A 27,944-nucleotide genomic window follows, 5' to 3' on the forward strand; every position below is an offset into this window, starting at 1 on the left:
CAGGCTTCTGGTTTCACTGGATGTGAGTATCTTTTCACAGCATCTCAGACTTGTTCAGATTGGATACTTCTAGTTCAACAAAACATTGGAGCCCTTTCCATTTTTGAATTCTCAGATCTGAGTCTTTTATTCTTTGATTATATGGTAAAACTGAACTTGGAAGTGAGGGGAATGTGATTGCAAAACCGTGGGTACTGTTGTCTTGATTAAGTTCAGTACTCCTTGCAGCTGAGCTTCATATGTGAGTTGTCTTCAGCAAGTTTTTTCTGCCAACTGAATTGTAGGAAATAGCTGTTTGTTAATCACTGATGGTGATGATATTTCTATTTGCCCATTCCTTGTTTGATCGGTGTGTGTGTGAGATGCAGGTAAAATCCAGCTTATAATATAAACAGGCCTTTTCAGACACAACTTGATTTTTTTTTTTTTGAGATCTAATAAAACACCCTGAATGGGGCAGTTAGAATAAGGGTAAAGGTAAAGTGAGCTCGCTGGCAGACATTTAATAAGATAAGTCAGGGAAGAGGAAGCTAAGAGACGAGTGATCAGTATGGTCTCATCAGTGTGGGCGAGGGCAGCTTCCCGGCTTTGTCAGCATGAATAAAACTCTGAAGCTGAAAGGTTAAAAAATGTACCTGTCAGTCTCAAACTGGCACTTCAGGAGTTGCCCGCCCAGCTTTTGTAAGGGGCTAAAAATGTGCAGATGTTAGACTGGAGAAACTAGAGCCCGTCTGTGCTGCTCTCAGCAGCAGTTAGGGAATTGAAAGAGCAGCTGAAGATGTTTTGAAAGTAAGAAAGGGATCTCTGAACTCCTGTTTTCACATAAATGGAAGCAGCATGTGGTGGACTGGAACAGGCTGCGTTCAGATCAACTCTGAATTATTTGTACAGGCTGCTGCTGTGAGCCAGGGGAAGAAAAGACTTGCAGATATAATTTAAAGAAGCTGCTACCATAAATACAACCGCAAGCAGGTCAAGGTTTCTATAATCTATTTGTTTTTATTTATTAACTCGATGTTTTGCACAAACATTTAATACTCTTGCATCGTGTAGAGCTGTGTATTTACTGTGTGAGTAGTCATGCACTTTCTTTCAAGTTCTCTCGTCTTCTGAGAAGAGTCTGAATAAATGTCTTTGGTAGAGGTTGTTCCAGAGACAGGTTAGGAGCACATCCCTAGAAATGGAGAGGGGCTGGCAGCCCTTTTTTACTGTAAGGGCTGTACTTTTTTAACTGTTTAGTGTTGCTGTGTTTGACCTCTGTACGTGGACTGGAAAACATGTTTCTGGGCTTTCCTTTGATAGATGTAGGATGGAGGGAGACTGGTCCAGCGCAAAGCTCTAGAAAAGACTTACGCTCATTTTTAATATTATTTTGTCTTTTTCCATGCTTAGAAACGCAAGTGCGTTTTCTAGGAAAATACAAAGCCCTACTAGAAAAGGAACAATCTGATCCTAGTTTGATTAATCTTCTCTTTACCAGGTTTCTTCCTAAGACTTTGAGATTACTGCCTTGGTGTGTGGAAAAACATTGTGCCTTTTCCTATATTACAAAAACATCATAATATATCAATTATATAGGAAGGCTAATCCAAATGCCCTTGAAACTAATTGGAATGCTTACCTTTGCTTCAACAGGCCTTTCTATTTAATGTGGTGTGATTTGGCTCAGACCCCTCTTAAAAACAAAACACACAAGATGTTCCAAAAGTAAGTTTTCAGGCATGTTGACGGGCACCTTCCCCCCCCCCAACAACCTCATTCTTGTTAGTGTTTCAGATGAGGAGATTGGAGTGGGTAATTAACATGTATGAGCTGCATTTACAAGCTGAAAAAATGTTACTGTTTTATCCCTCAAAGAGTGACTGCCTTGCTCAACACTAAGCTGAGTAAAACCAGGAGGAAAATGATCCTAGTTTTTATGAAAAATGTACTTCTGAAAGAAGTAACTGGCTAACGTTGTATGCAATTCTTGCAGCTATCTTATGGTATCTCAGCTAACAAATTCTCTTTCATCTATCACTGATACTCAGCCAGAAAGAACTCCGTCGTGATACCCGATACTAGGCTGTTATAATGAAACTCTATAAACTTGAAATTCAGGCTTGTTTTGATGTGTTGCTCAGACACTTTTTGTATGTCTTGGACTTCTTTCAAAACAGTTTTATGCTTAGGAGTTTAAATAAACAAACCAGCAAGGTTTTGTTTTTGAGTTAGAGGGATGCGGGGTACCTGCTGGCCTCCCAACAGGTGATTTCCTCAGTAGACAAGGCATCTCTGGGGATGTGGGCTAGTGTCATTCAAATGTAATACACTACGATCTTCATCTCCCAGTTTTTAGAGCGATTCTGTAGTGACCAACGTCCTGTGGAATAGGATGTATTCTGTGATACCTCTCTCCACTGGTGCAAGCTGGTTGCTGCTGAAACTAGCAAGTTTCCTCCAAGGAGTTGTTGCACCTAATCAGCTAGAGATGGGTTTATTTCCCTTAAGGCTCTTTTTCTCCCTCTGCCAGCTGTAACTAGTGAACCTGCCTTCCTGTGCTAGGCACATTCTTTCCATGCACCAAACACTCCTTCAGCAAGCTGCTGAAATATCTGCTCTGCTCCAGTGAATATGCCAGTGTTATTCCCAAAGTGGTATTGGGCAACTGATTTCCAAAGAGTTTGGCAGAATCTTTAAAGGACTGGAGTTGATATTAGGCAGAAGAGGTTTGGCGTGGAGTTCTGTCTGACTCAATTGTTTCATTTCCCAACAGAGTCCCAAACACAAGCCGTCTGCTTCGTGGCGTGTTGCTTTGGACGAGCATATACCTGCACCAGGGCATGAAGCCATCATTTGCAAGTTTTAGAAAAGTATGTTGCTTCTTGGCTGAAGAAATAAGGAACGGAAAGAAAAAAATCATTTGGTAAGTTTCAATAAGGAATTTTTGTAGGGAAAAACCCTTGGAGGCAGCATTGTTACAGTATATGAGTCATCTGAAATACATAACATGAATTGGGTAGTAAAGTCACCATCCCCTTCTCAGAAAATTAAGTTAATTATTATTTCTAGAAGATTAGGAAGAGTGGGGGAGAGTGGATAGAAGTTTAACAAGTTGACCTTCCAAAGTTCATGGAAGTAATTTCTCAGTACAGGCTAAAGATAAGATCAGAACCTGTAGGACAAACATGCCTCCAGAATAAATGCAGCTTACAAACAGTTTTAACACAAAGTTCAACAAACTTGCTGTAGCAGACTGCTTGTTTTAGTTATTCACATATGCATTAGGAAATAAATGCTTGTATATTGGAAAATATGCAAAGTTTCTGTAGCAAGTGCAATTCTGTAGAAAATTGCAACATCTTGGAGAGATGTGAAACAGAAAAATAATGTAGCTATAAAGATGCAGGAATATCTAAGTCATAGACCGTTCCTATAGGGGCCTGTTACACAGGGATTGTTGGGGGTTTTCAGCAAGAATGACTGATACAAAATGTACTCTATCCTGGTGATGCCGAAGAGCTTAGCAGCTGTAGCAGAAGAGATGCCTGTTTATGGCAGAACATGCCTGAACAGTGCTTGGGTACCTTACAGGGCGCTGCGTGGCTAAGGAGACTGCACAGGCATCTCAGGGCAAAAAAACCTACTCACAGCATGCAAATGTGAATTCATTCCTGGGGGATCATATTCTATAACTAAAAATGAACTTGTATTGTCAATAACTATTACAAATCACTTCGTCTATTTTATCAGAAAGTTTTAACACTTTTTTAATGAGGTGCTCAGCACTTGTGATCAGGCACAGAAAGGTGTGATACAGGTTGTTCTCTTGTAGCCCAACAAGAAGTCTGGATAATTTTTGTGCTAGAGTAGCCCTGTGGCTGAAGCACAGGCCAGGAGATCTGGGTTGACTCCTTGGCTCTGTTATGGCAATTACTAAGCAGACACTTAATCTCTGTGAACTGTTTCTGTGTCCTTAAATGATTGAAAGCATTTATCTGACACCCAGTCACACCTATGTGATACTCATGTGACAGACTGACACCCTGTTAAGATTAGAGGTTTTCCTTATATTATGAAATTCTCTTACTGTTTTATAAGAGGATTTCTGCTATATGTTCATTTGTGTGCCACTCAGTTATTTGATTGGACTTCTTTCTTTACATTTTCGTGTATTTGTGATGAACTGTGCAATCTTTGCGCTCTCGGGACGCAGCTTAGTAATGGCACTCTGACTTTTAATGGTGTTCCAAGACTAACAGCAGTATGGTGACAGCAGGCCAAGTTTGCTTACCCTTTCCCAAATGACGGAACAGGGAGCAAACCATCAAGACTTTATACTGAATGCACTTCACTTTCAAGATATGAAAGCATCCCAAAGCTAAGTGGTACTCAAAATCCTGTAGCAAGGTTTTATGGGAAACTAAAAAACCCCCATATTTTCTAAAATTATGTTCCATTGTAATAGTTTGTATTAATAACACGTGAAAAACTTCATAAAAATTGGAGGAATATATGGCAAGCTTGCGTAATTCTATAGATGCATGTAACTAAAATCATTTTGCTAAAGCTACTTTTGTCTCATTCTATCTTAAGATCAATGACTGCCATAACATTTGACCTGAAGTGGAAAGCTTTAATTCAGCAAAGAACTTGAGGATACTAAGCATTGTAACAAATCCTTTCCTCAGCAAAAGTACTTGATCGCATGTCTGCCCTTAACTGTGAGTGCAGCTGCTCTTTTGTGATCAAATGCTTAAATTCAAATTAAAATCCACGAAACAGACAAGGAAAGTAATTCAAGATAATTGTTTGACAGTGATACTTTTTGCTACCTTGCAAAGCTTGTATGAAGGGCAATTTATTTCCCAATACAGTTGTGGTCATAGTTGATATTTTTATTCACAAGCTGAATTGAAGAGTTGAATAAAGTGTCAGGTATACTCATGTACGCTGATGGTAGTGGTTTTGATAAGTGATGTGAGAAAATGAAAATTCCTTTTAGAATGGGGTGAAGCATGTTACTTTCCTTGGTTTTTTAATCTTAAGCTTAAATTTTTAGAATTTATTAAAAAAATCACATAAGTGAAGAAACAATGTGCTTTCTTGTTGTTAAAATTTCTAAATATTTAGATGCAACTGAAATTATTACATGTTTTCCACTGAATTTATAAATTCTCTCAACAGTACTTTCAGTGGAAAACATTTGTCCAGAAACTCAGTTCTCAACTCTGGAGTCTTGATCCTTTTTCCACGACAAATAAAAAGTCTCTGGTGAAATTTTAGGTCTTAACAGGTGTTTAGAGTTGCATTTTGGAGTGCCAGTAAGCACGCTCGAACAATTCTGGGCCAGAAGCTGCCAAGTGCCATAGAACATGCCCATGGCAGAGTGCTTGACTTGATTTTTTCAGAGGCACTGACATTGCAATGCACTGAATGCTGAGTGCCAAAAATCTAGGAATTAAGATTTCTGTTACAGCTTACCCTACTGGGGACATCAAACACGAGCAAGTTGACAGCTAGCACATGGCTTATTGTTGCTGCCGAGACATTTATGAATGTCTGGCTGGCTTTTTTCATGGTCACTAATGGAAGAGTTTTTAACATAACTCAGTGGGTTCTGTAGGGATGAGAAGAGGGTAGGGAAAGACTGCAGGGAGAGAAGAATGAAGATACATGGTAGGCCACATTGGAAAATGGGGTAAGAGACAACAGATGGAGAATGATGTAGTGCAACAGTGACTTAGTCATATGCTGGGATTGCTGGCCTGAAGTGGAGAAGCAAAACTCACAGGGAGGTCAGCAGAATGGGGTGCTTTTCTAGCAAGCCTGCATGCAAAAGGGTGTTTGACATCGCAGCGCAGGTAGCAGACACACAGAAGATTTGGCTCTCCCAGGTTCAACAGCCTTGTCTGTGTTTCCCGGTTGCGATAAGGGTAGGGAGTACTTTAGAAGTCCTGCACATTACCTTGGTGCTGCTTAATATGCATTGTGTCTGTTCCAGATTAGCTAAGCGTTCAATACATTCACTGGCTGTGCATGTACTTTGTCTCTTTCAAATATGCGTGAATACCAGCCACTCCTGAGGCAAACCTAGGAGTGACTTTGCATAAGCTCTTCATGTATGCTGTTTTCCAGGTGAGAGAATAAAAGCAGATCAAGATCAGGCCAGGGGATGGAGTGCAATATGAGATCTTCGCGCTTCTCTACTGTGTTTACCTAAGGCCACCTCCCTCCTGAGGTACAAGGTGAGAACATGCTTCCTCCCACACACTTGCTTTCAGTTATTTTGTTGAGGTTTCTTTGTGAACAAGAAGATTCCAGAAAGTCTCCAAGGCTTTCCACTTTGCTTTTTATCAGGCGTGTGGGTGACTGCATTGGTTTGAAGAACAAGCTTTGCAATGCTTCTGTACTGTCATATTCCTTCACACTTTTGCACAATTCCTATGTGTTGTCTCACACTCGTGGCACAGGTCCAGGCAAGGAAGATCAGTCAGAGTAGGGACTAGCTTGAACTTAAATCTAAGGTCATGATAAATACTCCTGTGGAACTCTCAGCTCAGTGCTTACTGGTAGTGAAGCAAATCAAGTGCTAGGAAAGGATGGAGGCCAAACCAGACGGCTGCTGGTAAAAAAAATAAAACCTATGGTTCATCTGTGCTTAGATTACTGGATGATATGCTGTTTTTCTCATTTCAGCATATGAGAGATCTGGAGAAGGTCTAGAGGAGGCAAAACAGGTTGATACAAGGTATGGAACAACTTCTGTATTGGGAATAAGTCAGAAGATTGAGAGGAATATAATAGAAGTATTTAGAGCTGAGTGGTGTGGAGAGGGATCAGTCATGTAATCTCCCTTCAATACAAGTACTGGAGGTCACATGTGAAATTACTAGGAACTAGATGAAAATAAATGGAAGGCGCTAGGAAGTGAACAAACCTCATCAGATTTCAGCCAGTTCCCTCAGCTGCAAATTGCTGGAGGTAGAGGAATACACAAGACAAGCATCACATGCTTGTCCTGTTCTCTTCTGTGGGTGTCTGCTAATGCCCGCTGCTGAGGATGGGATACCAGGCTGGATGGACCCTTTGAGTCAGTCTGGCCTGTCTTGTGTCTGTGCCCCTACAGGCAGTGCAGATACAGTGAGCTCTAGTTACCTAGTGTAACAGGCATGTGTTCAGGCACAGTGAACTGCAACAGCAGAGACAAGGACATAAGCTCCCCCTGACATGGCAGAATAGCTCTGATCTGCAGTTATTGCTGATAGCCTTCATGGCTTTCATGAACCTTCATTAACATTTCATTAACCTTCAGAGTGTCAGGAGTGCAAAAGAAGGCTTAAGACAACACCCCGCTCAGAGCTCCCAGGGAATCGATATCAAAGAGAGCCTGCACTTCTGGTCACCTTGGTGCCACACCATCCTGCCCTGCTGAACACCTATCAGTCTGGACTGATAAACAGAGCAAGTCAGGTACTTCGTTGTCACAGCTCTGCTGTGTGGCTCCAGCCTCGAGGTAAAGGGTCACTCAATATTACAGTCCTCAGGCTCTTTGGTAGAGGCTTTGCTTGATGATTCAAACTTAGCATTTTCACAATCAAGACAAATATTGACCAGGGAACCAGAAACACCTCCTCCTTTTCATCCCTGCTTGGGACAATTTCTCTGTGGAAAAACAGAAAAATTGGGGCATGCTGCAGCTGGTCTGACAGCTGCCAAAAATGTGAGTGCTTTATAAATAAGTTATTTCTCTCTATAGAATAATTATTGGCAAGGGCATAGGACTAATCTAGAGTCTCTCATCTCTAGTCTAGAAATAGCTGCTTGATAGACAAAAAAAATAACACACTGGGAAAAAAACCCCAAAGCAAAACCAAAGTAATTCAAGCAAAAAATCCACCTGAAACAGGAATAGCAAGCTTTTGGTAAAATAGCTGGGGAGGAGAAGCAAGGAAGACACCTTTAGTGAAATTTCTCCCAAAAAGGCAACTTGAACAAGATCTTCAGGGGATTTTGGTTCTTATTCTGTTAGATGCTGAATACATATATTGAAAGATAATTCTTGCTGCAGAAGCATTGCACGCTTGTTTCATTGACCTATGCTCAGCTTTAAGCTTTGACATGTGCAAAAAATGGATGACTGTCAGCTAAATGTGGAGTTACACAAATTGCTAGATATTTCTAAAACAAATGCATTGGGGAATTAGTTACTGAATGGCTTTATTCTTGTGCAGAAAGCCTGCCTCTTTCTTCCCTGCAAATTCACTGTGCCAAATCTTTTCAGAGTCCATAGGGAGTATTCTGCATGTTCCTAAACCACAGAAATGACCCTGGAATATATGCATGTATTTCAAAATAGCACATTCTGTTTTACAGCAAGTGGCAGCTCCTTTCATGTTCCAGCCTCCTTAAACTAGTCTAGAAACAGAGCTGTCAATTACAGGTGAGAAACCTTGACCTATGAAATAATTTTGTTACACTTTAATACATTACTGTTATAATGTGACTAAGTGATAAGATTGCCTTTGAAAAAGATACTGGTTTGTCCAGTTTTATGTGGAACAGTTGCAAGGGACTTTAAATTTCACTCCTGGCAGTCAGTGTTGCAGCACATGGCGCTACTGTGAGCGGAAATTGGGGTCTAAGAAAAACTTACGTTTGAATATATCACTTCAGCTGATCTTTCAATGTGCATGAAAGCCCTGTTAAAGAGAAAGGGACTTGCATGCTAAAATTTCTTAGAATTTCCCAGAGGCTCTTAGAATCATAGAATCGTTAAGGTTGGAAAAGACCTCTAAGATCATCAAGTCCAACCATCAACCCAACACCACCATGCCCACTAAACCACTTAAAGTTAAAAACGTTGCAAGTCAGGAACATCAGGGTTGGTGACCTGGATCTAAGCAGCATCTACCTCTGAGAGTCAGTGTCAGCCGCTTCAGAGGAAGGTGAATAAACGCTGAGGGTGGGAAGCTGCACGATAACTCTAGCACAGTCCTTTTCTAAACACTCACAGCTAAAAACTATTGTGCTCTGCTGCAGAAATGCTTATTTTTCTTTGAGGAAATCAATGATGTTGGCTATTTTAGCTCTGGATGCCTTTAGCTGTACATGTTTCTAAGCCTTTCAGGAATGCTACTAAATGCTTTATCTTGATTAAGTGATTCTTGATCTTGATAAAGTGAAGGAAAGAAAACTTTAAAGTTAGTCTAAAGAGCTGCAGAATGGTTTAAGCTGTGGCAAGGAAATGAATCCAAGAATGTCCAAAGGCTTTCTGTAGCCCTCTTTATGAAATTTTGTGATACCGAATTAAGTGCATTGCATTACATGCTCCTTTTCCAGTTCTGAATTACCCACTTGTCTTTGAAAATCACTGTTTTGCCTTGAGGGAAAATATGTACAGAAAAGGTGCCCAGTGCTCACAGTTAGGCTGTACCTTCTACTTCAAGGTTTTTTCTCTATTGGTTATTCCAGTCAAGAAACCATGAGCGTTAGCTTTTGTGGGATATTTTCTGCTTTTGGGCATATGCTTGCCAAGTTTGCTAAGTCTGGCACATCATAATATGATACAGCAGTTATTAAATTAAGCTATCAGTTGCCAAATGCCAGTATAAATTAAAAGAACATAACCGAACACTGACTGTAAGATTGTAGAGACTAAAGGCCGTGTCTTCAAATGATCCTGCTATCCTGAACTCATGTAAATATTTATGAATATATTGACATTAAGATAAGAAGAGGAAAATTCCCTGCCAGCTTCATGTGCAGTTTAATCTTTGACTAGGTCATAGCTGCTGTTTCTCTGAAGTGAAAGTGCATGTGTTTACTTTTTTCCAAAACCACATCAATGTTGAGACCACGATGGAGATCTGAGTGACCTCAGCATGTGAGCTGAGCTGAGCTTTCCTCTGCATGTTGCACTTGGGGAACAAGGAATCTGCAAAGGCCCAGTCCTTCTGGGAAACAAGCATGGCTGTAGCCCCTTGAGCCTAAGGACTGTATCTCTTTGCATCCTACTAGTTTTTGAAAGGAAGCATATGTGCTGGGAAGTAGAAAGCACACTAGATTTGGCTATCATCCCCATACACTGTCATCTGAGGAGAGAACAGTGATCTTGGCCCGTTCTCTAAGGGGGACGGGGGAAATGCATGCACAGCCAGCCAGCACTCTGCACTACTTCTCTACGTGGACACTTCGCACATGAACTCAGAGTGACTGTGTTTTTGCAAGACATCCACCGCTATCTCACAGTATAGCGGGCTACTTTGTTTTGGTGTGTTTATGCAGACTAGCTAGAGCTCTGCTAATGCTCTCCATTATTGTTCCTTTAGCCTGGATAGAGATGATGTGTGAGATCTCCCAATAAGGCATTCTTAGTATGCACTAGAGTGCCCACACAAGTCTTTACTGCAGAGTAGCCGAAGATGTGGCTGCATGAATGCAGACAGTAGAGCTTCATAGCCCTCCTGGGTAGTATGATTGATTCTTACCTCCCCAAGTTTATTTCTTAACAGATGTTTTCAAGACACAGTGGTGGAAATGGCTGATGCCTCTGCACAATGAAGGTTGGTGAAACTCTCTGGTTTGGTCTCACTGATTTAGGAAGACAACCCTCTTAGAGAATGATTTCAAGGTAATGAGTTGAGAGCAGGGAAAAGCAAAAGTCACTGTTTTAAAATAGTTCCAGCAAAATATAAGGTTTTGCTTTTTACTTTCCTCAAACAATTTTTCAGGTTACTAGGACAAAACCGTTTCAATCATTTATCTGACTGGGAGGTCAATGTTCCTTTGAATAACAAATGGGTGCGGTGAACCTTTACTTCTCTCCCCTTGGACCCAGCTGCCTAAACACTGCAAAAAGAAGTATGAACACAGGACAGATATGGCCTTGGCAGGGACACAGGAAAGTAGGGCACATGCTCTGGGCCAAATCTTTCTTTAGAGGAAGCCATGTGAAAGCACAGACACATGTAAGAAGTCACAAGTATAATTGGGAGCAGAACTGGGTCTCACACTTGCAAAGTTGCCTAAGCTGCTTTTTTCTGTCAAGCCTAGCAATTACCTGGGCTTCCCCATGGCTTTTTTACCTCTGTCATTTGGCAGAGCAAGTAACATACTTCAGAAATCCAGCTGCAGTCAGAGGTGGCGTGGCCACAGCTTGCATCTTCTGATTCGGAGGGTGCCAGGACGTCTACAGGGAGCATCTTGTTGATGTGGGTCCAGGTTATGGTGTTGGTGACAAATGTGGGGTTTTTTAGTTGAAGCAGAAAGAAACCACGTAAAATGTTTCAGTACTGATGTCAAACCATTTATTATCATTAAATATGTGGGTTCTAGTTTTGGTGGATAAACTAACATACAGTTTTGTAAGTGGAAGTTTTCCTGTGTGAAAAAAGGTGGAGATGCTTTTGGCAGTAGCAGAGTGAAGCTGGATTTCAGGTACTGCATGGAGATCATATAGAACCAAAATACTTGGTCAGGTCTTCTAATGCTTGAATTTGAGATTCTGCCTTAGATTAAATGATCTGCACTGGAGGCGTGGGTGAAGCACTTAATGTTCCCTCAGACAGAAAACATGCAGAATTTTATATTTGTGTTTTACCATAATTGAAAGAAACACCAAAGCATCAAAGCACTACTGTGGCCCATGGAGCATCGCACTGGGAGTGTTCCTCTAATTATGAAAAATCAGCAGAACATGAAGTTCTAATGTGTGAAACAACGTAGTATGTCATGATAATTTGGCACAGAGTGATGGTACACCTTAAGTCTGGCTAGTGGGGAGGGTGGATGCTTGAGAAGTACTGTAGGAAGTGTTCTGCCTTGAGTTAGCAGCAGCAGATGTAGCAGCAATGAATTCTGACACCAGAGGGATGTTACTCCTTAAGCCCCCCCAAATCAGGAGACAGCAGAATCAGGACTATCTGACAGGTTGTGTGAGTAGGACATGGATGGGTAGAACTTAATGACCTGAGGTGAAAAGTCAATTGGTAACAAGGAAATTTCTTGCGATAGGGAATGGTTCAGGTGCAAAATGTTCCCCCAGAACAGTGCTATGGCTCTGTCCATGCTTCCTGGCATATTCTTCAAATTTTACCTTGGTAAAACATAGCATCAACTTGTTGGAGTTCTGAGAACTGTATCGTGGCTGACCTAAAGGGAAGCAAACTGACCTTGGCAACAAATGCACCCAGGATTGCTGATACTGTGAACTGCAGGGTATGATTTGAAGGTGGAATGAATGACTACCAGGGAAGCCTGCCCCTCTTTTCTGCAGGCCAAAACCTTCTCAGGTGGGGACTGATGAGTGGTGCAGTGTTTTGAATTCCTCCCTACACGCTGATAGGGGATGACTTGCCTAGCTACCATTATATTATGGGCAAGGCTCATTCATATAAAAGCAAATGTAGTGCTCTACCCCTGTGCCCTCAGTTTTTGCAAGTACAGACAAAGATAGAATTGATCCTTTACATTATCTGAAGGCAGTCCTTAATGTCATGGGTCTCATTAAAAAACAAACAAACAAACAAAAAACCCACAACTTTTTTAAAGAAAGAAGCTTTTCACAAGCTGCTGCGTAAGTATTATTTTGGGTTTGCTAGATCATTTGGTGGTGTCTTGCTAATCTAGCTACGTATCTGTTTTCTGGATAATGTTCATTAGAGGCTAAGCTTTACTATTTTATTTTTAAAAGGAAAAAAGTTTAAAGAACAGAGAAGAAACCCTTGCAAATAATTCATTTTCTTGACAGTTTCCACTTAATTCTGACAAATCTGTTTTTACCCTGTGTGATAGAGATGTGGATTCCTTAGATCTCAGCTGGAGTATAGTGTCATACACCTCAATGAATGAGCCTAGTGGTTTAGAAGAGTTTTTTCTGTAAAAATCTGAAGCCCTCTAAAGACCCTTAAATCTGTGCACCAATAAAATGTTTTTGTCAGTTCGTGCAAAGAAAGAAGTTAGTATTGTTAGTCAACTGCATACTCTGACAGCTATGAATAGAGACAGTGCAAAGTCATGCTGGAAATCTCTATATAAGCTTTTGCTTGGGCGCTTAACTAATCTGAATGATACTGCTTGCAATGAATCAGGAAGAAAATATAAGTGAATTGCATAAATTTGTAGGTCAAAGGCTGGCTGCCAGGCCAAGTGCAGATTGCACAATTACTTCCTCTTCTGGAAAGTTTGTGCAAAGTGTTGGGCTGAATTATTTGTTTCCAGACAAGGTACACAAGGAGAAACGGTAACATTGATATATATTCCATGTGATGTTTTTGTTGGGATATCTATAAAAAAGAAGCCCCCAAATTGCTGTATTCAATGGTCTTATTGTACAAGCAAATAAAGGACCATGGGTTATTATTGTACATGAACATTTTCCTGTAAAGAATTGTACTGTGTGCAAAAATATGATAGAGCTTGTGGTTTTGGAAAGACATCCTGGCTTTATTTGCAGAGGTAATAGAGATTCTAGTTTTCCAAATTCTAGTGGGAAATGGAGAGGATCTCCTCTTCTTGTACATAGAGGACAACTTTATTTCTGCAGGCTTGCACACATAGGAAGTATTCCTGATTTTACTGCTTACAAAGCCTGCCAAACCATCATATGGTTTCCTCTTGTATCTATGCTATGAGCACGTATGGACTTGAACATCTTTGTTCTAAAATGTTTGACATGCAACACTGCAATATATTGAAGACAGTTTTTTAAAAACCTCGTAGCAGGACAGTCTTAAATCACCTAACTGAACAAATGCCTTAGTTTCTCTGGGAGCTTAGTTTTTCCTTGACTGATATGGATACATTTGTTACCTGCCAATAAATATCTTGATAATGCATATAAAAGCCTTTGCTCCTGTCAGAAAATCAGTATGAGTTTTTTAAGAGCTCTGTGCAAATGCCACCTTGGATAAAGGCCCAGACAACTTGAAAGAGACCTTAAAAAACCCACCCCCCAGTCTGACAAGTATTTACTGAGTCAGATTTTCAGAGGGATCACCGTTAGTTAAATTTTAAGTGAAACAATGGCTTCCTATTTATTAAAACACCTTATTCTGGTGGGATTAAAATAGATTATGAAGTATCCTACTTTGATGTGGGTCTTGAGAGTATAGAATTCCTTCTCATGAACTGTTTTTATCTTTTATAACACACGGTTGAAAGTACGCATCTTAACTAGGTATCAGCAGTCTTCCTGATTCCCTGGAGATTGTAGTTTCAAAATAGATGGCCTCAGAGATAAAAATATGCAGCACTTGCTTACTGCTTGAACTGAACACTTTGGCACAAATTTATTTCCTTTGTTAAGGGCGCTTTAAAATTAGCAAGCTTGATCGATTATTCCACTGAGTTGAGTAAGATACCTTGGATGAAAATCCTGGTATGTTGTAGGTTTTACAGGAAGTAGTCTGGCTCATTCTACTGCTACTGTGCGATAGGTTTATAAGACTTTATCTCACTGAAGAAAAAATATAAACTGAAGTCTGTATTTTTCAGACCCACTCTATCTATGATATAATAATAAGGTGAGACTAAAACCACAAACTGTCCAAAGTAGGAAGAAAGTCATGACATTTTCTTGTCTTTTTGTGGCCAAAAAGATCACTAGCTTTAAAACAAGCATACAGTGTTATGCTATCGCTTTTATTCCCACCTGCAATTATAGCTAGCGGTTTTCCTTTAAAATACAGAGGAAAAACCCAGTTCTGCCACAGGAAGCATTGCATTTTATGAAGTCTCAGGTTTTAATTTGCCCTGAGGGTTAAAAATGAAGATATTTGTTCAATGCAGGACTCCTGCCATGCGTGGCTCCTATAAGCCTGCTTTTGCTGTAGTCATGTAGTCAGCTGAACATTACTAAGGAAAATCACTACATCATTCATTCACAAGCTGGGAAGGGAAATATTCCTGCTGACTCATGCTTATAAGTATTTTCCTTGCTCCGCCTCCATTCATTTCAGCTCCTCCTCTCCTCTCTTAGTGCTGGTAGCCTACTATATTTAAACAGCTGTCTTAGAGCAGAGGCAGGATTCAAGGCTTGTAGTTTGGTTGGCTTTCCTGACTGTACAGGTATTTTCATCAAGATCTTCTCATCGGACCTGCTGCTAAAGGTAAGAAGGCTGTAAGTAAATGTCTGGCATACTGTAACATTGCTTTCTGAATATCACAGGGGTGTTTTTAGAAAGGTATTACTTTTATGTACCATAAAGGTGAATTTTCCACATACTTTGTGTTTCTGGGGTAACTGGCCTGGCACATAAGAGTGCTAATGCAAGTGGAGGGGGAAAAACAAACTTCTGAAACTTGTAGGCAAGTATAAAATATAAAAGCTATTGAGATTTCTGTTTTTTAAAAGCACTAATGAATTAAAGTTTAAAAACTGCTGGTGAAATGAATGGGTTGATGAAGAAAAGAAGCTGAAGAAAACTGTTGCATTTGTGTTGGCATTGTTCTTGTTTACACCTGAGTGTCATGGTAGCTCTTTCAGTCTCTTCCATTATTTATATATGCTGACTGCACTGCTCTCGAACTCTCCCCTTGTGCTGTACAGGCCACTCTTGGTGGTCCTTAGTTGAGCAAAAGTCTCATTGATGTTATAGGGAGAGCTACTTGCATATGGCTGATATAACTTGACTTTTTATTTCTGCTAAAGATCATTTAGCGTCATTGTCTTGCTAAGTGCATATTTGCTTTTTCTTTTACACACTTAAAACATGTTTCAATCATGCAGCCTGAAACTACTAGGGGCCACGCTGACCAACTTTATGTGAGTTATAGTCCCTCTAGGCTTAAGGCTGTGTCAGGAAGGTATGCAGAGTTTGGCCCAGAATGAGCTGGGTGCTTTTCCAAGCCAGAACAATTACGTAACATCACATAGACACTGAAATGCTTTGGAAGCAGCGAGGAGATAAATTGTGGAGCTTGCAGCATGCTCCCAAATGAAGAGGAGGAAAGAGACACCCGTTTAAAGTAGGAAGCCTAAAGCAGGAGCCAAAACAGGGATCAGTGTCACTAAGCTGACTAAGTTTTAGTGCCCAGCAGCCTACTCTACATAAAAGGAGGGTGAGAAGAGCAGTCTTGGTTTTTTTGCTAGCTCAGGCTTTCTCTTGCTGCTAACTAGTTCTATATAGATTTGAAATGAACTTCAATGTCCTGTATGCTTTCCAATAGCTTCTGCAAGAACAGGCTTTCATCTGCTACACTGTATTAGCTGTACAGGTTATGGAGGTATATGTGGTCCCTTGATTCTAAGATTGCCAAAAAAAAAAAAAAAAAAAAAATCCACCTTTACTTCTAATGGCAGGAAAAGTGAACATTTGGCCTGAAACCGAAATGCCTGAGGTGCTCTGAGCTCAGTTTTGCCCCCAGAAGTCAAACATTTAGCCTACAGGATGGGAATAGCTATAAACAGGTTCGACATCTAGTTCACTTTCTACTTAAAAAGAAGAATTATTAACTATGAATTATAGAGATAGCAACTATAGGATATGGAAGGGACTTCTCCCATTTGTAGAGACATGCTAGCATAAACAGAAGCATCTCTGATGGTTAATCTTGTGTTGATAGAATTGTCCAGTGTCAAAACTTCAGGAAACAAAGCGTGTAGCACTAAAATGGTCATTGTGGGGTTTTGTGAACCCAGATCCTGAATAAAACCATGGCCAAAAATGGTCATGTATGTGCATGGATCTAGTAATTTCATCAGAATAACAATTGTGTTCCTCCTAATTAGGGTTTGGTTTAATTCCAGCAAATGCTCCTTTTTGATGTGTCAGAAGGTACAGAATGGAGGAGGAGGGTGAAATGAGGAGAGTGTTATCAGTGAGCCTGCGGCTGCTGGCTTTGCTCTCTATCAGGGTGGGGTAGGGTGGCATACTGCAATGGCCAGGAGCCAAGGCAACCTTCCTCTAAAGCAAAAAAGACTGCCAGGCTGACTTCTACCATCTTGTGCCTTTTTTGTCCTCTTCAGGCTCCTCCAGAAAAATGCTCGCACACAATGGCATGACTTTGCGCCCAAGTCTTACAAACAGGCTTGCAGGCTCGTTATTTATATGCTGGCTTTGCTGCTCTCCTGGAACTGTTGCCATGTGCTGTACTGGGTTGGTTCAGCAGTCCTTGCTTCCAGCAAAAATCCCACGGATGTTGCTGGGTTACCACTGTCTACAGAGTGCATACAGTCTTTCCGTGCATGCTGCTGCAGAGTGCTATGAGGCAGAAACCTGGAAGATTGCTTCCAGAGATCTTGCTTCCCTCTTCCAGACTCCCAATAGTTTCATAGAAATAAGATGTGCACTCTGTGTTAGGAAAAATTAATAAGAACTTGTGTTCTTGCATAGTACAGCCATGGAAAGGGATTTATTTGTTACCATGGAGAAGAAACGTCTGCTAACCTTTGGATAGGTACTGTGGTTTAGCTGGTTTGAGGGGGATACCTTACTGGTCACATCGGTGTCCTGTTCCTTTGGTGTCTCTGGCCATCCCAGATGCTACTGCTGCATTCTACCAATTGCGACTCTGGAGCTTTGTAGTAGGGAATTATTTGGGGGTAAATTTACACAACAATCTGCTGAAGGTGGTGCAGGTTTTGGTTCATGTGGCAGAACCTACCCAAAAGGCTGGGGAAATACTTGGGCAGTTAGGCTGTGCTCCTGCAGCTACCAGGGTTGGGTTAAACATGCCTTAAGGGGTTAATGCATGCCTCGGTATGGACAGAACGCACGGAAGTGTTCATCTTCCGTAGTGTATGCATCTACCTTCGAGTCTCAATTAAACTGGGAACCTAAGTTTCCTTGAAATCCAACTCTCTTCAAAGCTGGATGCCTGAAATGACTTAAATTAGAAAGCACGACTATTATGTCTTTTAAGTGGTTCTTGCCCTGTCAGGCAAAATGCATGACTCTCTTAGACTAGTGCTTAGTTAAGTGGTAATAGGCAACCAGTAAGTGTTACTAAACTGTCATCCAAAAATTTGGACAAAGCTGCTAGTTTTGAATTCAACTTGTAAGCCTTATGTGCCTCTACTTGGATGAACCCAGTCCTCTTGGAATAACTCTGTCTAGTCCAGCAATGGCTGTATATTGGTGTATGAGAATTGTCATAGAATCATTGAGGTTGGAAAAGACCTCTAAGATCATCAAGTTCAACCGTCAACCCAACACCACCATGCCCACTAAACCATGTCCCTCAGTGCCTCATCTACTCGTCTTTTAAATACTTCCAGGGATGGGGACTCAACCCCTTCCCTGGGCAGCCTGTTCCAATGTTTCACCACTCTTTCAGTAAAGACATTTTTCCTTGTGTCCAATCTAAACCTCCCCTGGTGCAACTTGAGGCTATTTCCTCTTGTCCTATCGCTTGTTACTTGGGAGAAGAGACCGACCCCACCTCGCTACAACCTCCTTTCTGGTAGTTGTAGAGAGCCATGAGGTCTCCCCTCAGCCTCCTTTTCTCCAGGCTAAACAACCCCAGTTCCCTCAGCTGCTCCTCATCAGACTTGTTCTCCAGACCCCTCACCAGCCTCGTTGCCCTTCTCTGGACACGCTCCAGCACCTCGACGTCCTTCTTGTAGTGAGGGGCCCAAAACTGAACACAGTATTCGAGGTGCGGCCTCACCAGTGCCAAGTACAGGGGCACGATCACTTCCCTACTCCTGCTGGCCACGCTATTTCTGATACAGGCCAGGATGCCATTGGCCTTCTTGGCCGCCTGGGCACACTGCCGGCTCATGTTCAGCCGGCTGTCGACCAGCACCCCCAGGTCCTTTTCCGCCAGGCAGCTTTCCAGCCACTCTTCCCCAAGCCTGTAGCGCTGCATGGGGTTGTTGTGGCCGAAGTGCCGGACCCAGCACGTGGCCTTGTTGAATCTCATACAGTTAACATACATTGTCACATCCTTGCAGGCAAATGCACTTACAAGACTCCTCCTGAAGCCTGGGATTCTGCAAATCCTAAACTCACCTGTGGTTTTCTGGCTGCTCATTCAATCACCAGGGTCTTTCCACTTTACTGTAGTTGCTGGTGATGTAAATGTCAGGCTTAAAGTGTAGCATTACACTTGCAGGATGACATTTGCTGCAATACCTGTGTCAAAGGCAGTGATGTGCCAGACCTTATGGGAGCGTGCACTGTGCTTGCCAAAGACCTTTCTGTGCTTGAAAAGGGTGTGGAGAGCATGCCCCACTGAACAAAGTCATGCCATTCAGTGAATTTTTACTTAGCTTTCCAAAATGAGAGTAATGTTTTTAGAAAAGACTGTGTTCTCTGTAGAATAACTTAAAAACTTGTGCTGAATTTTGAAAATTTCACTTTTACTATGGTAAAAATAACTTTTTAACTTCTCTAGATTAGTGACAGTATGGTTGAATTCCCTGGAAAACGAAAGAAGTCATTATTTGACATGGTAGGATTCCTGCAGGAATGGCAAAGAACTTTGATTCACTGTTCATTGAATATCCACACAACAATCACATGAGTTTTGTGGATTCCATTCTAATGACACCTTATTCTCCGAGATAATAATTTGTTGTATATTTTCTTTAAAGACTTGTTGTTATTTACTTGTTCAGACCTAGAACTCTCTAGTTTCTGGAAAATTAAGAAAGAAGGTTCAGGAACTAAACTAGCACTTCCCAAAAAACCCTTTAGTGACGGAATGGCACATATTTGAAAATGCAGGCAAGAGATTTCCAGTCTTTGGGCCAAAGTCTTGAGTGAGGTTTGCTCTACTTATAAATAAATGCACAAGTTGCTTTAAAAAGTACAAAGCATTCATGAATGGGTTCATGATAATTATGGCAATAATTTTTTCTACACACTATGGGCAAGAGCAAAGTTTTCTTTAACAAGCTGCAACACATCAGTCACTGTAGTCAGAGAGTTACTGAAGCTGCCAGCTGTTCTGGAGGGCCTGGAATTTGTGTGTGGAAGAGAAAGATAAGGGTCCTCTCCCTTTTTTATGGTATAATCAGGGAATCATCCTTCGGTTTTGGGGGCAGGAGGAGAAGATAAGCAGGCCCGTCCTGAGTGTGGAAGTGTAATGTGATGGTCTGCAATGCAAGGATAATACTTTAGATCAGCCTGGGTTTGTAGGCTATAAAAAGTCCTGTGTTTTGTCAAAAAAGCAAATAATTCAAAACTTACTTGTTTTAACAGGTAGACTCCAGGACCTAAATGCTTCCGGACTGGAAGATGTATGCGTTATTGAACAGACCCCAAAATAAGAGTGGGTCCAAGCCACTGCCTGTTGTGATCATAGGTAAGTTTGCTGCTGCCAGCATTGCTCTTTTCTCTAGTGCTGTTGTTGCTTTGGACTTGCTGTCTTCAGCTCTTGTTCCGTGTGTACTTACTCAAACCAGAAATGCCTGGCCACTGTTTCTGACTCCTTTCCCTGAAAACCAAACTTTCTCTAGTACTAAGAGAAAGACCACTAAGAATTGTGGGAAGTAGGGAACCAGGTATTTGACAAACTAAAACACATACCTCTTTGTTAATAGAAAAATTGGTAACCTTTTGGGCATCAGCTCAGCTGGGCCTGGTTTTTCTCTGTTGGGTATTTAGAAGGGTTTAAAACCTTTTCACTCCAGATAGTTAACTTGCTGTGAAGTGATTATCTGTAGTGCTTGAATTGGAGGTGTGTTTATGTGATCTTTTTTCCCCATTGTGGTGATTAGAAAGTGCTTCAGATGTTGTTAAAGTTTCGTGACAATTTTTACTGATTTCTTTTAAAAAGCAAGTCAGCTACGCTGATTTTATACAGATTTAATAGAATGGTAAAAAGCTGTGGGTTTTCTCCTAGTTTAGAAAACAGGTTATGTAGTAACTATCTTGTCTTCCTTGCAAGAGGGGAGCTTTGTAATGTGAGGTGATTCTTGGAGCAAAGCACAAGTAGTCATGTCAGTGCCTTCCCCTCTGTGAGCGATTGTGAGCTGCGCTCGAGCGCAGGTGTTGGACCCTGTTCATCTGAGCATGTGTTTAAATGCCTCATAGAGCTGGGTTCCTTCCTTATCTCTCATCTAATTTATAGCCCCCAAGAAAGCTAGTCCAAAGTTAGCGCACCACATAAATCACACTTAATCCTTGCTAACAGTGAGTTTGAGAAGGACACTACTACCAGCAGGTTCTAGTCTGAGAGTGACTTTGTACTGCCCAGTTGTACAAGTCTTTAGGTGGGAGGGAGGATATTTTGGTACATCCCTAGTGCACCTATACAGGGACCCAATGTGGATATATCACTAAAGCCTCACAAGCATCAGTGTGAAGATGTGCACTCTGAGGAGGCTGTTGGACTGAAGCTGCTGTTTCACTGCAGCTGGACATTGCACACAGGTTCCAGCTACTTCCCCAGGCTCTGCTCCGAGAAGGCTGTGGACTCCCTCTGCTGTGCTGGCAGCCTCATGAAAGCAGTTGCTTTCTAGAATAGTTTGAGCCCCAGAAGCAGCTGTGCTTGTGACCATCCATATCAAACTTAGGTGTGGTTCAGAGTAAGTACTCTGTGTGGGTTGCTAGGTGGTGTGCGCTCAAATGATGAAGTTTGGCTTAAACACCTCCTTGTACTTCCTAAAGCAAAGGAGTAAGCTGAAAGGTGTTACATTTTACTATAGCTGCAGTTTAGTTTGCTTTTAATTTCTGTTGCTGTTGGTTTTAGATAACTTTCCTGCAAGTGGAATATTCCAAACACTGACCTGCAGCTGCTGGTCCTCGCTCAGCACAGCAGACTTTGGCCCCAGCCGTGGCATGTACCGCCCTTCACATAGCTCAGCTCGCTGTTAGCGTTACAGCCTGAGCCTCCCTCTATCTCAAATCCCCAAGAAGCAGCCTTTGCTCCAGTCACTCATACATGCAGCACGGGCACTGGGTCAACACAGCCTGCTGCAGGCTGCTGTGTCACTTCAGCTCTCCTCCCCTACATCGTCACTGCATTATGTAAAGGCGGTTAGCCACATACTAGTGAGCAGCAAAGCCTGAGCAGCCAGAGAAGCTGACACCTAGTTATGCAGACACTGTAAAATACTAAACATACTGGAGAACAGCCATGTGAAAACTTTCCACGGGCTACTCTCACTTGGCTTTGGAGTCACATATATCAAGTTTTTCCACTGGCTGTTGGGTGGTCAGCAGGCATCCAGCAACCTGTTCAAAGTGCTGTATTCTTGGGGGGGTGTCTTGGCGTGGCAGAGAGACTTTTTTTTCCTTAACACACTGCCTGCGGTACCATGATAGGGCCGGTTCCCATTTGAAAGTGTCCTCAAGACCCATTAGTCAAAACTGCTATTGCCAGATATCCCTTATTAGATGGGATTTCTTACTGAGCAGAGCTGTTTCCCCTTCCTTTTAATAGTCACTCTCTTTTCTGGACTTACTCTGTATCTGTGCACAGTGAACTACTCTGCACTGGTGTGAAATGTGCATCCAGGAGAGCTGAGACCCCCAACCAGTATGTGACCAGTTTCTAAACCTTTAAAGAAGTTAATGAGCAGTAACTCAATCCGTCAGCATGCTAGAGACTTCAAGCTTCAGGTGAGGTTAACCTCTGGCTTGTTTAGCTCAATGTCTTTTCAGCAAGTTCTGAAGACCTTGCAATGCAAAGAGATGCAACTGAGGAGGAGAAGGGCAGATAAGGGTAAAACAACTTCCCCAACTCCATCCAATAGGTCAGTGGTCAACCTGGAATAGAAAGTCCCCTGTATTGGCAGCAGTGCCTTATCCTTTGAATTGGTCTGGATATTAGAAACACTTCTCAAAGGGCTGCTCTATCTGCAGGAGTATAAATTCTTTTCCATTGTGTCTTTTTAGGGAATGGACCTTCAGGAATCTGTCTCTCATATTTGCTGTCAGGCTACATCCCTTACTTCAAAAGAGACTCTCTTCATCCTCATCCCATTCTTCAGAGGAAACTGGAAGAGGCACCAGATGTCTCCATTTTGGACCAGGTTCGTGTAAAGAGAAACAGTATAACATTATAGTAAAGCATCCTAGTGGTATATTGTAAATGATAACCTCATTTGAATTTTCAAAGTACACGGACAGAATGAGCCTTAACCAAAGTACTTTTAGTTGTCCAGATCTCCCCTGTATGAAATGTCAGCATTGGGTCCTTGGGCAATAACAGGGTCTGTGTGCCGGTAAACGAGCTTCATAGAACACCAAAACCACTGACTGGAAATACTGGAGTAACAAGCAGTCTGCTGCCTGGCAGGACATGCATTTTGAGCATCCGATCTGCCTCTCTCTAGGATTTGGAGTATCTGTCTGAAGGCTTGGAGGGACGATCCCACAGCCCTGTGGCTCTTCTGTTTGATACTCTTCAGCGTCCAGACACAGACTTTGGTGGAACGGCAGAATCTGTCCTCACTTGGTGGCATGAGACCAACAGAGCCGTCCCCCACCTGGTCCTTGGCAGAAACGCTCCTGGAGGTGCCTGGCATGTACGTGAATTGAAGCCTGACTGCTTAGGTCTGCATGTTGTAAGATAGCCAAATGTGTTGACTGCAGAGGCAAAAGCTCCTCTAATATGCCAGTCAGCCACGTTTGATTTTATGTATATAAACAAGCAGAAGTTTAAAAGGAAGAAAAGCATGAGAGGCATTTATATTTCCAGTCTGTTGTTCTCTTTGGACAACATGGATGGTTTCATCCATGACGGCAGATCAGAGGAAATCACTGATTTCATGATCTGTGCCATATTGAAATATGACAAAATTGCATTTCACTTCTTACATTAAATAACTAAAAGTCATTTTACTGTGTTTCTTGTTCCAGTCTATTGAGGGCTCTATGGTTACCTTGAGCAGAGGGGAATGGATGGGACTCCCAGATCTCCCGTTCAAGGACTGGCTAAAGCAAAAGAGAAGGTAAGATATCTATGATGTGATTATTTGCAAACATCCAGAGGTTATTTGGGAGCCTGGAGTGGAGTGGACTTCCTGAATGTAGCCACCCATCTGTTACGGATGATTCTAGTGAGAGAAAGGACACTCTCCCACCCCCCCAGTAAAAATCACTGAATGCAGAATGGATTTGGGTAAAGTTGCAGTGCTACTCAGAATGTGTCCTTCTCAACACCCACTGGGGAGATGGATCACAGTGACCATGAGTTCTGAATAAAGCTTGGAAAAGGCATGGTCATCTGACTTCTGTGTCTACTGCTGCTGTCCCTAATGACAAGTATAATCAGCTGAGCTACTGTGCTGTCTCTGAGGTGCTTCTGCTCTTGAGGTGTGTAACAGTTAATCTTAAGAAGTCCAGGAGTTAAAAATGGAATAGAGGCAAGATGTGAGAGGAAGGCATAAATGAGGAACCATGTTCTTAGGGATGGGATTCATGCTAGAGAAAGCTGCCTCTGTCCAACAGCTTGTGGACCTGAGTGTTAGCTCTATGTACCAGGAATAACTTTGCTGAAGTCAGGGAAACTAGTTAAATCTTCTCTGGTAGTGCCAGGATAGATGGCTCTAGGATACATTCAGTGGAAGAGGGGAGAAATTCCAGTCTCTTACTTAACTGCTGCTTGACCTTTGTTTCTACTTATTACAGAGGCCTCAGAAACAATAGAGCCACAGCAGAAGACATTGCTCAATATTACCAACACTATGTGATGAAGAAAGGACTGCAGAAGAATTTCAGATGTGGTACTGTTGTGACCTCTGTGAGGAAAGTGAGTGCAGAGAGCATCTCCAACCACGCACAGAAAGATCTGCAGGAGAATAGTGACTCACTCTGGAACTTCAATGAGAAAAGAACGGAGGTCTTTCAGGTGGATGGATTTTTCAAAACTGTGAAAGGTGATAAAGAGCCCTTCTCCGTCTATGCAGAGAATGTGGTCTTAGCTACAGGAACATATGATAGTCCTACTTGGCTTGGGGTCAAGGGAGAGAACCTTTCCTATGTCCATCACCAGCTGTCTGCCCTAGAGGAAGCAGTGAAGAACAGCAGCATTGGCATCATGTCAGATCCGGTCTTGATCGTAGGTGCTGGTCTGACAGCCGCTGATGCGATTCTCTTTGCTCACCATTGCAATATTCCAGTAATCCATGTTTTTCGGAGACGAGTCAGCGATCCAGGTCTTATTTTTAACCAGCTCCCCAAAATGATGTACCCTGAATACCACAAAGTCCATCAGATGATGAAAGAACAGTCAGCTGCTTGTGCTGGGCCCTATGACTGTTACATTAGCCTTCCTGAACATCATGTGCTATCCTTCGGCAAGGACAAGAAATGTCTCTTTCAAGACAAGAATGGCTACCAGAAAGTTTATAAAATTTCCATGGCTCTTGTTCTAACTGGCTCAAACCCCAACCTCTCCTTTCTGCCAAATAATGGCATTGACTTGGCAATGGACAGTGACCAACCAGTCAATCCAAAGAGGAATCCCATAGATGTTGACCCATTCACCTATGAATGCACTCAGGAGAAAGGGCTTTATGCTTTAGGACCTCTAGCTGGAGATAACTTTGTACGCTTTGTACAGGGAGGTGCTCTGGCTGTTGCCAGCTCTCTGTTAAAGAAAGCAAACAAAAATCCCCCCTAACAAAAAAAAAATCCCTACGCTAAATGTGTCTGAATGGGTTACTGCTGTTTTCTTAGAGAAGCAAGTCATCTGATTGGTTACATCCTCAAATGTAAAGCCTACTCCTGGTATTCTCCAAGGTTATGCAGAGAGTTACTAAGTTCTCGCTGAGTTATTTGAGAAGATTAAGTCACCAAATACAGAGTGGGTTTTACACACAGCAGTACCTTCAATCCCTGGGGATTCAGCTCCTTTCCTGCATAGCTGTGCATGAAGGCTGCAGGGGCTTTGAATCTTGCGCCTGGAAAAGTAAGGGGCAAGATAGTGATTGCTCTTCTATGTAACACCTTCCAGGTTGCTGAAAATTGAATTAGGGAACAATCAATGTTAATTATTTCCAGACAGCAGGCTGACAACCCTGTGTCTGTCAGTGTCTTACAGTGTTTTTTCATGAAACAAAGTAAGCCAACGTGGTTTTATTTGCTCCTGTGGCTCAGCTGTATGTTCTTATTAGACCAGAAATCACTGAAAGATGCTGCAGGTACCTCTCTGGCACATGAAGTGGTACTCTGCCAATAAAAACTGACACAGAAACAGTCAAAACTGTGTTGTCTCACTGACACCAGCAACAAGTAATATCTTTTTAATCAAGAGATTCCTGTGATGGTTTTTTCTCCTTTTTGGGAAGGAATGGTACTGATTTACAAACACTTGGTTTGCCATCTTGTAGCTTTCCACTTTCTAAATCCTAAAACCGCCGTAGCCAAATTCTTGGCAGCTGCTGTAGAGACAGCAGAAATAAAGGGGAGCTACTGGTCTGTCTTGTAACTGCCCGGGGGGGGGCAGTTATGGGGCTTCTGCACAGAGTATTTCGGAAAGACACAATATGTTATATATTGTGTGAATTTCTAATGTAATGTGTTGTGGGTTTTTTTTTTTTAAAGAATACTATTTGTGTAAAGGGAAAATTGGCACAGTCACTTTTTGATAGTTTTATGCTATATATAGCAATTTTTTATACTAGTTTTCTAAAAGATTTTTATTGGCAAAATATTTTGTTACAGGCTTTCAGTCAGTGAATGAGCTGGGGTGGGTGGAAATGATGCCTTACGCTGCAAACAGCATTCTCAACAGACCTACAAGGCCTTTCATACCTCTTACGGGAAAAATCAGAGTCATAGCTAATCTTATGTGATGTAAAGACAGACTCTGCTCCCTGTGCTGCACTGAAACTCACTGACATGCCAGGATGCTTGCACATGTCTCTGGAAAGCTGAGAATGAGGAGACTGTAGCTGTTTGTAAATGAATCAGCCTCAATTTGAGATGTGTTAAGGAGCTTTTCTGGTGTTGCTGTATCACACTTGAGTATTTTTGCCACTGACAATTCTTGTATGAAATTTTTCAATAAAGTGACTTCAGACTTAGTCTGTGTTTGTTTTTTAACTCTGACTTTGAATCTTTGACCCAGAGAAGATCTAATGAACTGTTCATCAGCTTCCTGGCAAGCACCAGGGTGTGGTTTGTGCCTGCTAAATCCTGCATCTTTCCGCTCCCTAGGAGCACAACACTATGGATTTGCTTTCTGTGTATCTTCCTCTCTCCAGTAGGATGGAGAACCCTTGTAGAGTGCTTTGGCAGTGTCCATCTCTTGTGAGGCTAGAACACAATACCAAACCAAGCTATTTGCCAAGCATGTTCTTGCCTAGGGGATCTTAGATCTCTTTCCTGTTACCTGCTGTCTTCTCCTGTCTGGAAAAATCCCAAATCAGGGCCTAGTCCAGTAAGTCAATAAGACAGTTTAGATCAGAAGGGGTATTTGAAGGTCTCTAGTGCAACCCCACTAAAACAGGGCAAGCTTTGAAGTTAGACCTGGTTGCTTACTGCCTTGTTGGGGAAAGCTTTGAACATCTCACAGGATGGAGGTTGCACTGTTGACATTGATTGCCCCATTCAACATTTGACCACCTTTGTTGTTGAGAATTTGGGGTGTTTTCTGAACTAGTTGAAGTGTCCCTATTGCAGCTTATCTACTGCCTCTTGCGTTCTTTTGTGGTTGGTTTGGTTGGTTTTTTCCCCACTGCACAGCTCTGAGAAGAGTCTGGCTCAATGTGTTAAAACACCAATCCTCATTCTTCTCTGAAGGCTCAGACTGGAGGGTCCTCAGGATTTTGTGGGCACAGAAGTGTGGTGCGGATGAGTTTCCTGGTCTGTGTAATTGCTCACTGGCCAGAGGGGTAGCAATGCCCCCAGGGATCTCTTTGGCAGCATTGCTCTAAATGAGGTGGTAGTTGTTCCCCTGAATCTGTTTTCCTGGCAAGATGGGGATTCCTGAGTATGGATAATGTGGTCCTGTGCCATCTTACCTGTTTTTGGTACGCCCCAGGAGAGATGAGCTGATACTCCTTCACACCTTATGCTCTTCTTAGGAGCTTATGTCCCAAGCAGTGCAGGATTGTGCTGTTC

At 42.0% G+C, this 27,944-nt stretch overlaps 1 protein-coding gene and 1 long non-coding RNA gene across 4 annotated transcripts; both read left to right on the forward strand.

Annotated features, from left to right (window-relative positions):
* The first annotated feature begins 2,684 nt into the window (after positions 1–2,684).
* On the forward strand, positions 2,685–6,720 carry LOC143165711 (uncharacterized). Its single transcript, XR_012996304.1, has 3 exons — positions 2,685–2,905; positions 6,118–6,227; positions 6,679–6,720. It is a non-coding gene; the product is annotated as an uncharacterized LOC143165711 (long non-coding RNA).
* A 1,635-nt stretch (positions 6,721–8,355) lies between these two features.
* Positions 8,356–26,905, forward strand: OSGIN1 (oxidative stress induced growth inhibitor 1). 3 transcript variants are annotated; one of them, XM_076349361.1, is made up of 7 exons: positions 8,356–8,422; positions 10,494–10,544; positions 20,130–20,232; positions 22,770–22,906; positions 23,210–23,401; positions 23,736–23,827; positions 24,507–26,905. In XM_076349361.1, the coding sequence occupies exons 3-7, from the start codon at positions 20,148–20,150 to the stop codon at positions 25,498–25,500; spliced, it is 1,500 nt and encodes a 499-aa protein (XP_076205476.1). In that variant the 5' UTR covers positions 8,356–8,422; positions 10,494–10,544; positions 20,130–20,147; the 3' UTR covers positions 25,501–26,905. The 3 variants fall into 3 exon arrangements, with proteins under 3 accessions (XP_076205476.1, XP_076205477.1, XP_076205475.1); XM_076349362.1 differs by lacking the exon at positions 10,494–10,544; XM_076349360.1 differs by lacking the exons at positions 8,356–8,422; positions 10,494–10,544 and adding an exon at positions 14,977–15,089.
* The last annotated feature ends 1,039 nt before the right edge of the window (positions 26,906–27,944 follow it).

Source organism: Aptenodytes patagonicus, chromosome 11 (assembly GCF_965638725.1).
Source record: "Aptenodytes patagonicus chromosome 11, bAptPat1.pri.cur, whole genome shotgun sequence".
In the NCBI taxonomy this organism is placed as follows: domain Eukaryota; kingdom Metazoa; phylum Chordata; class Aves; order Sphenisciformes; family Spheniscidae; genus Aptenodytes; species Aptenodytes patagonicus.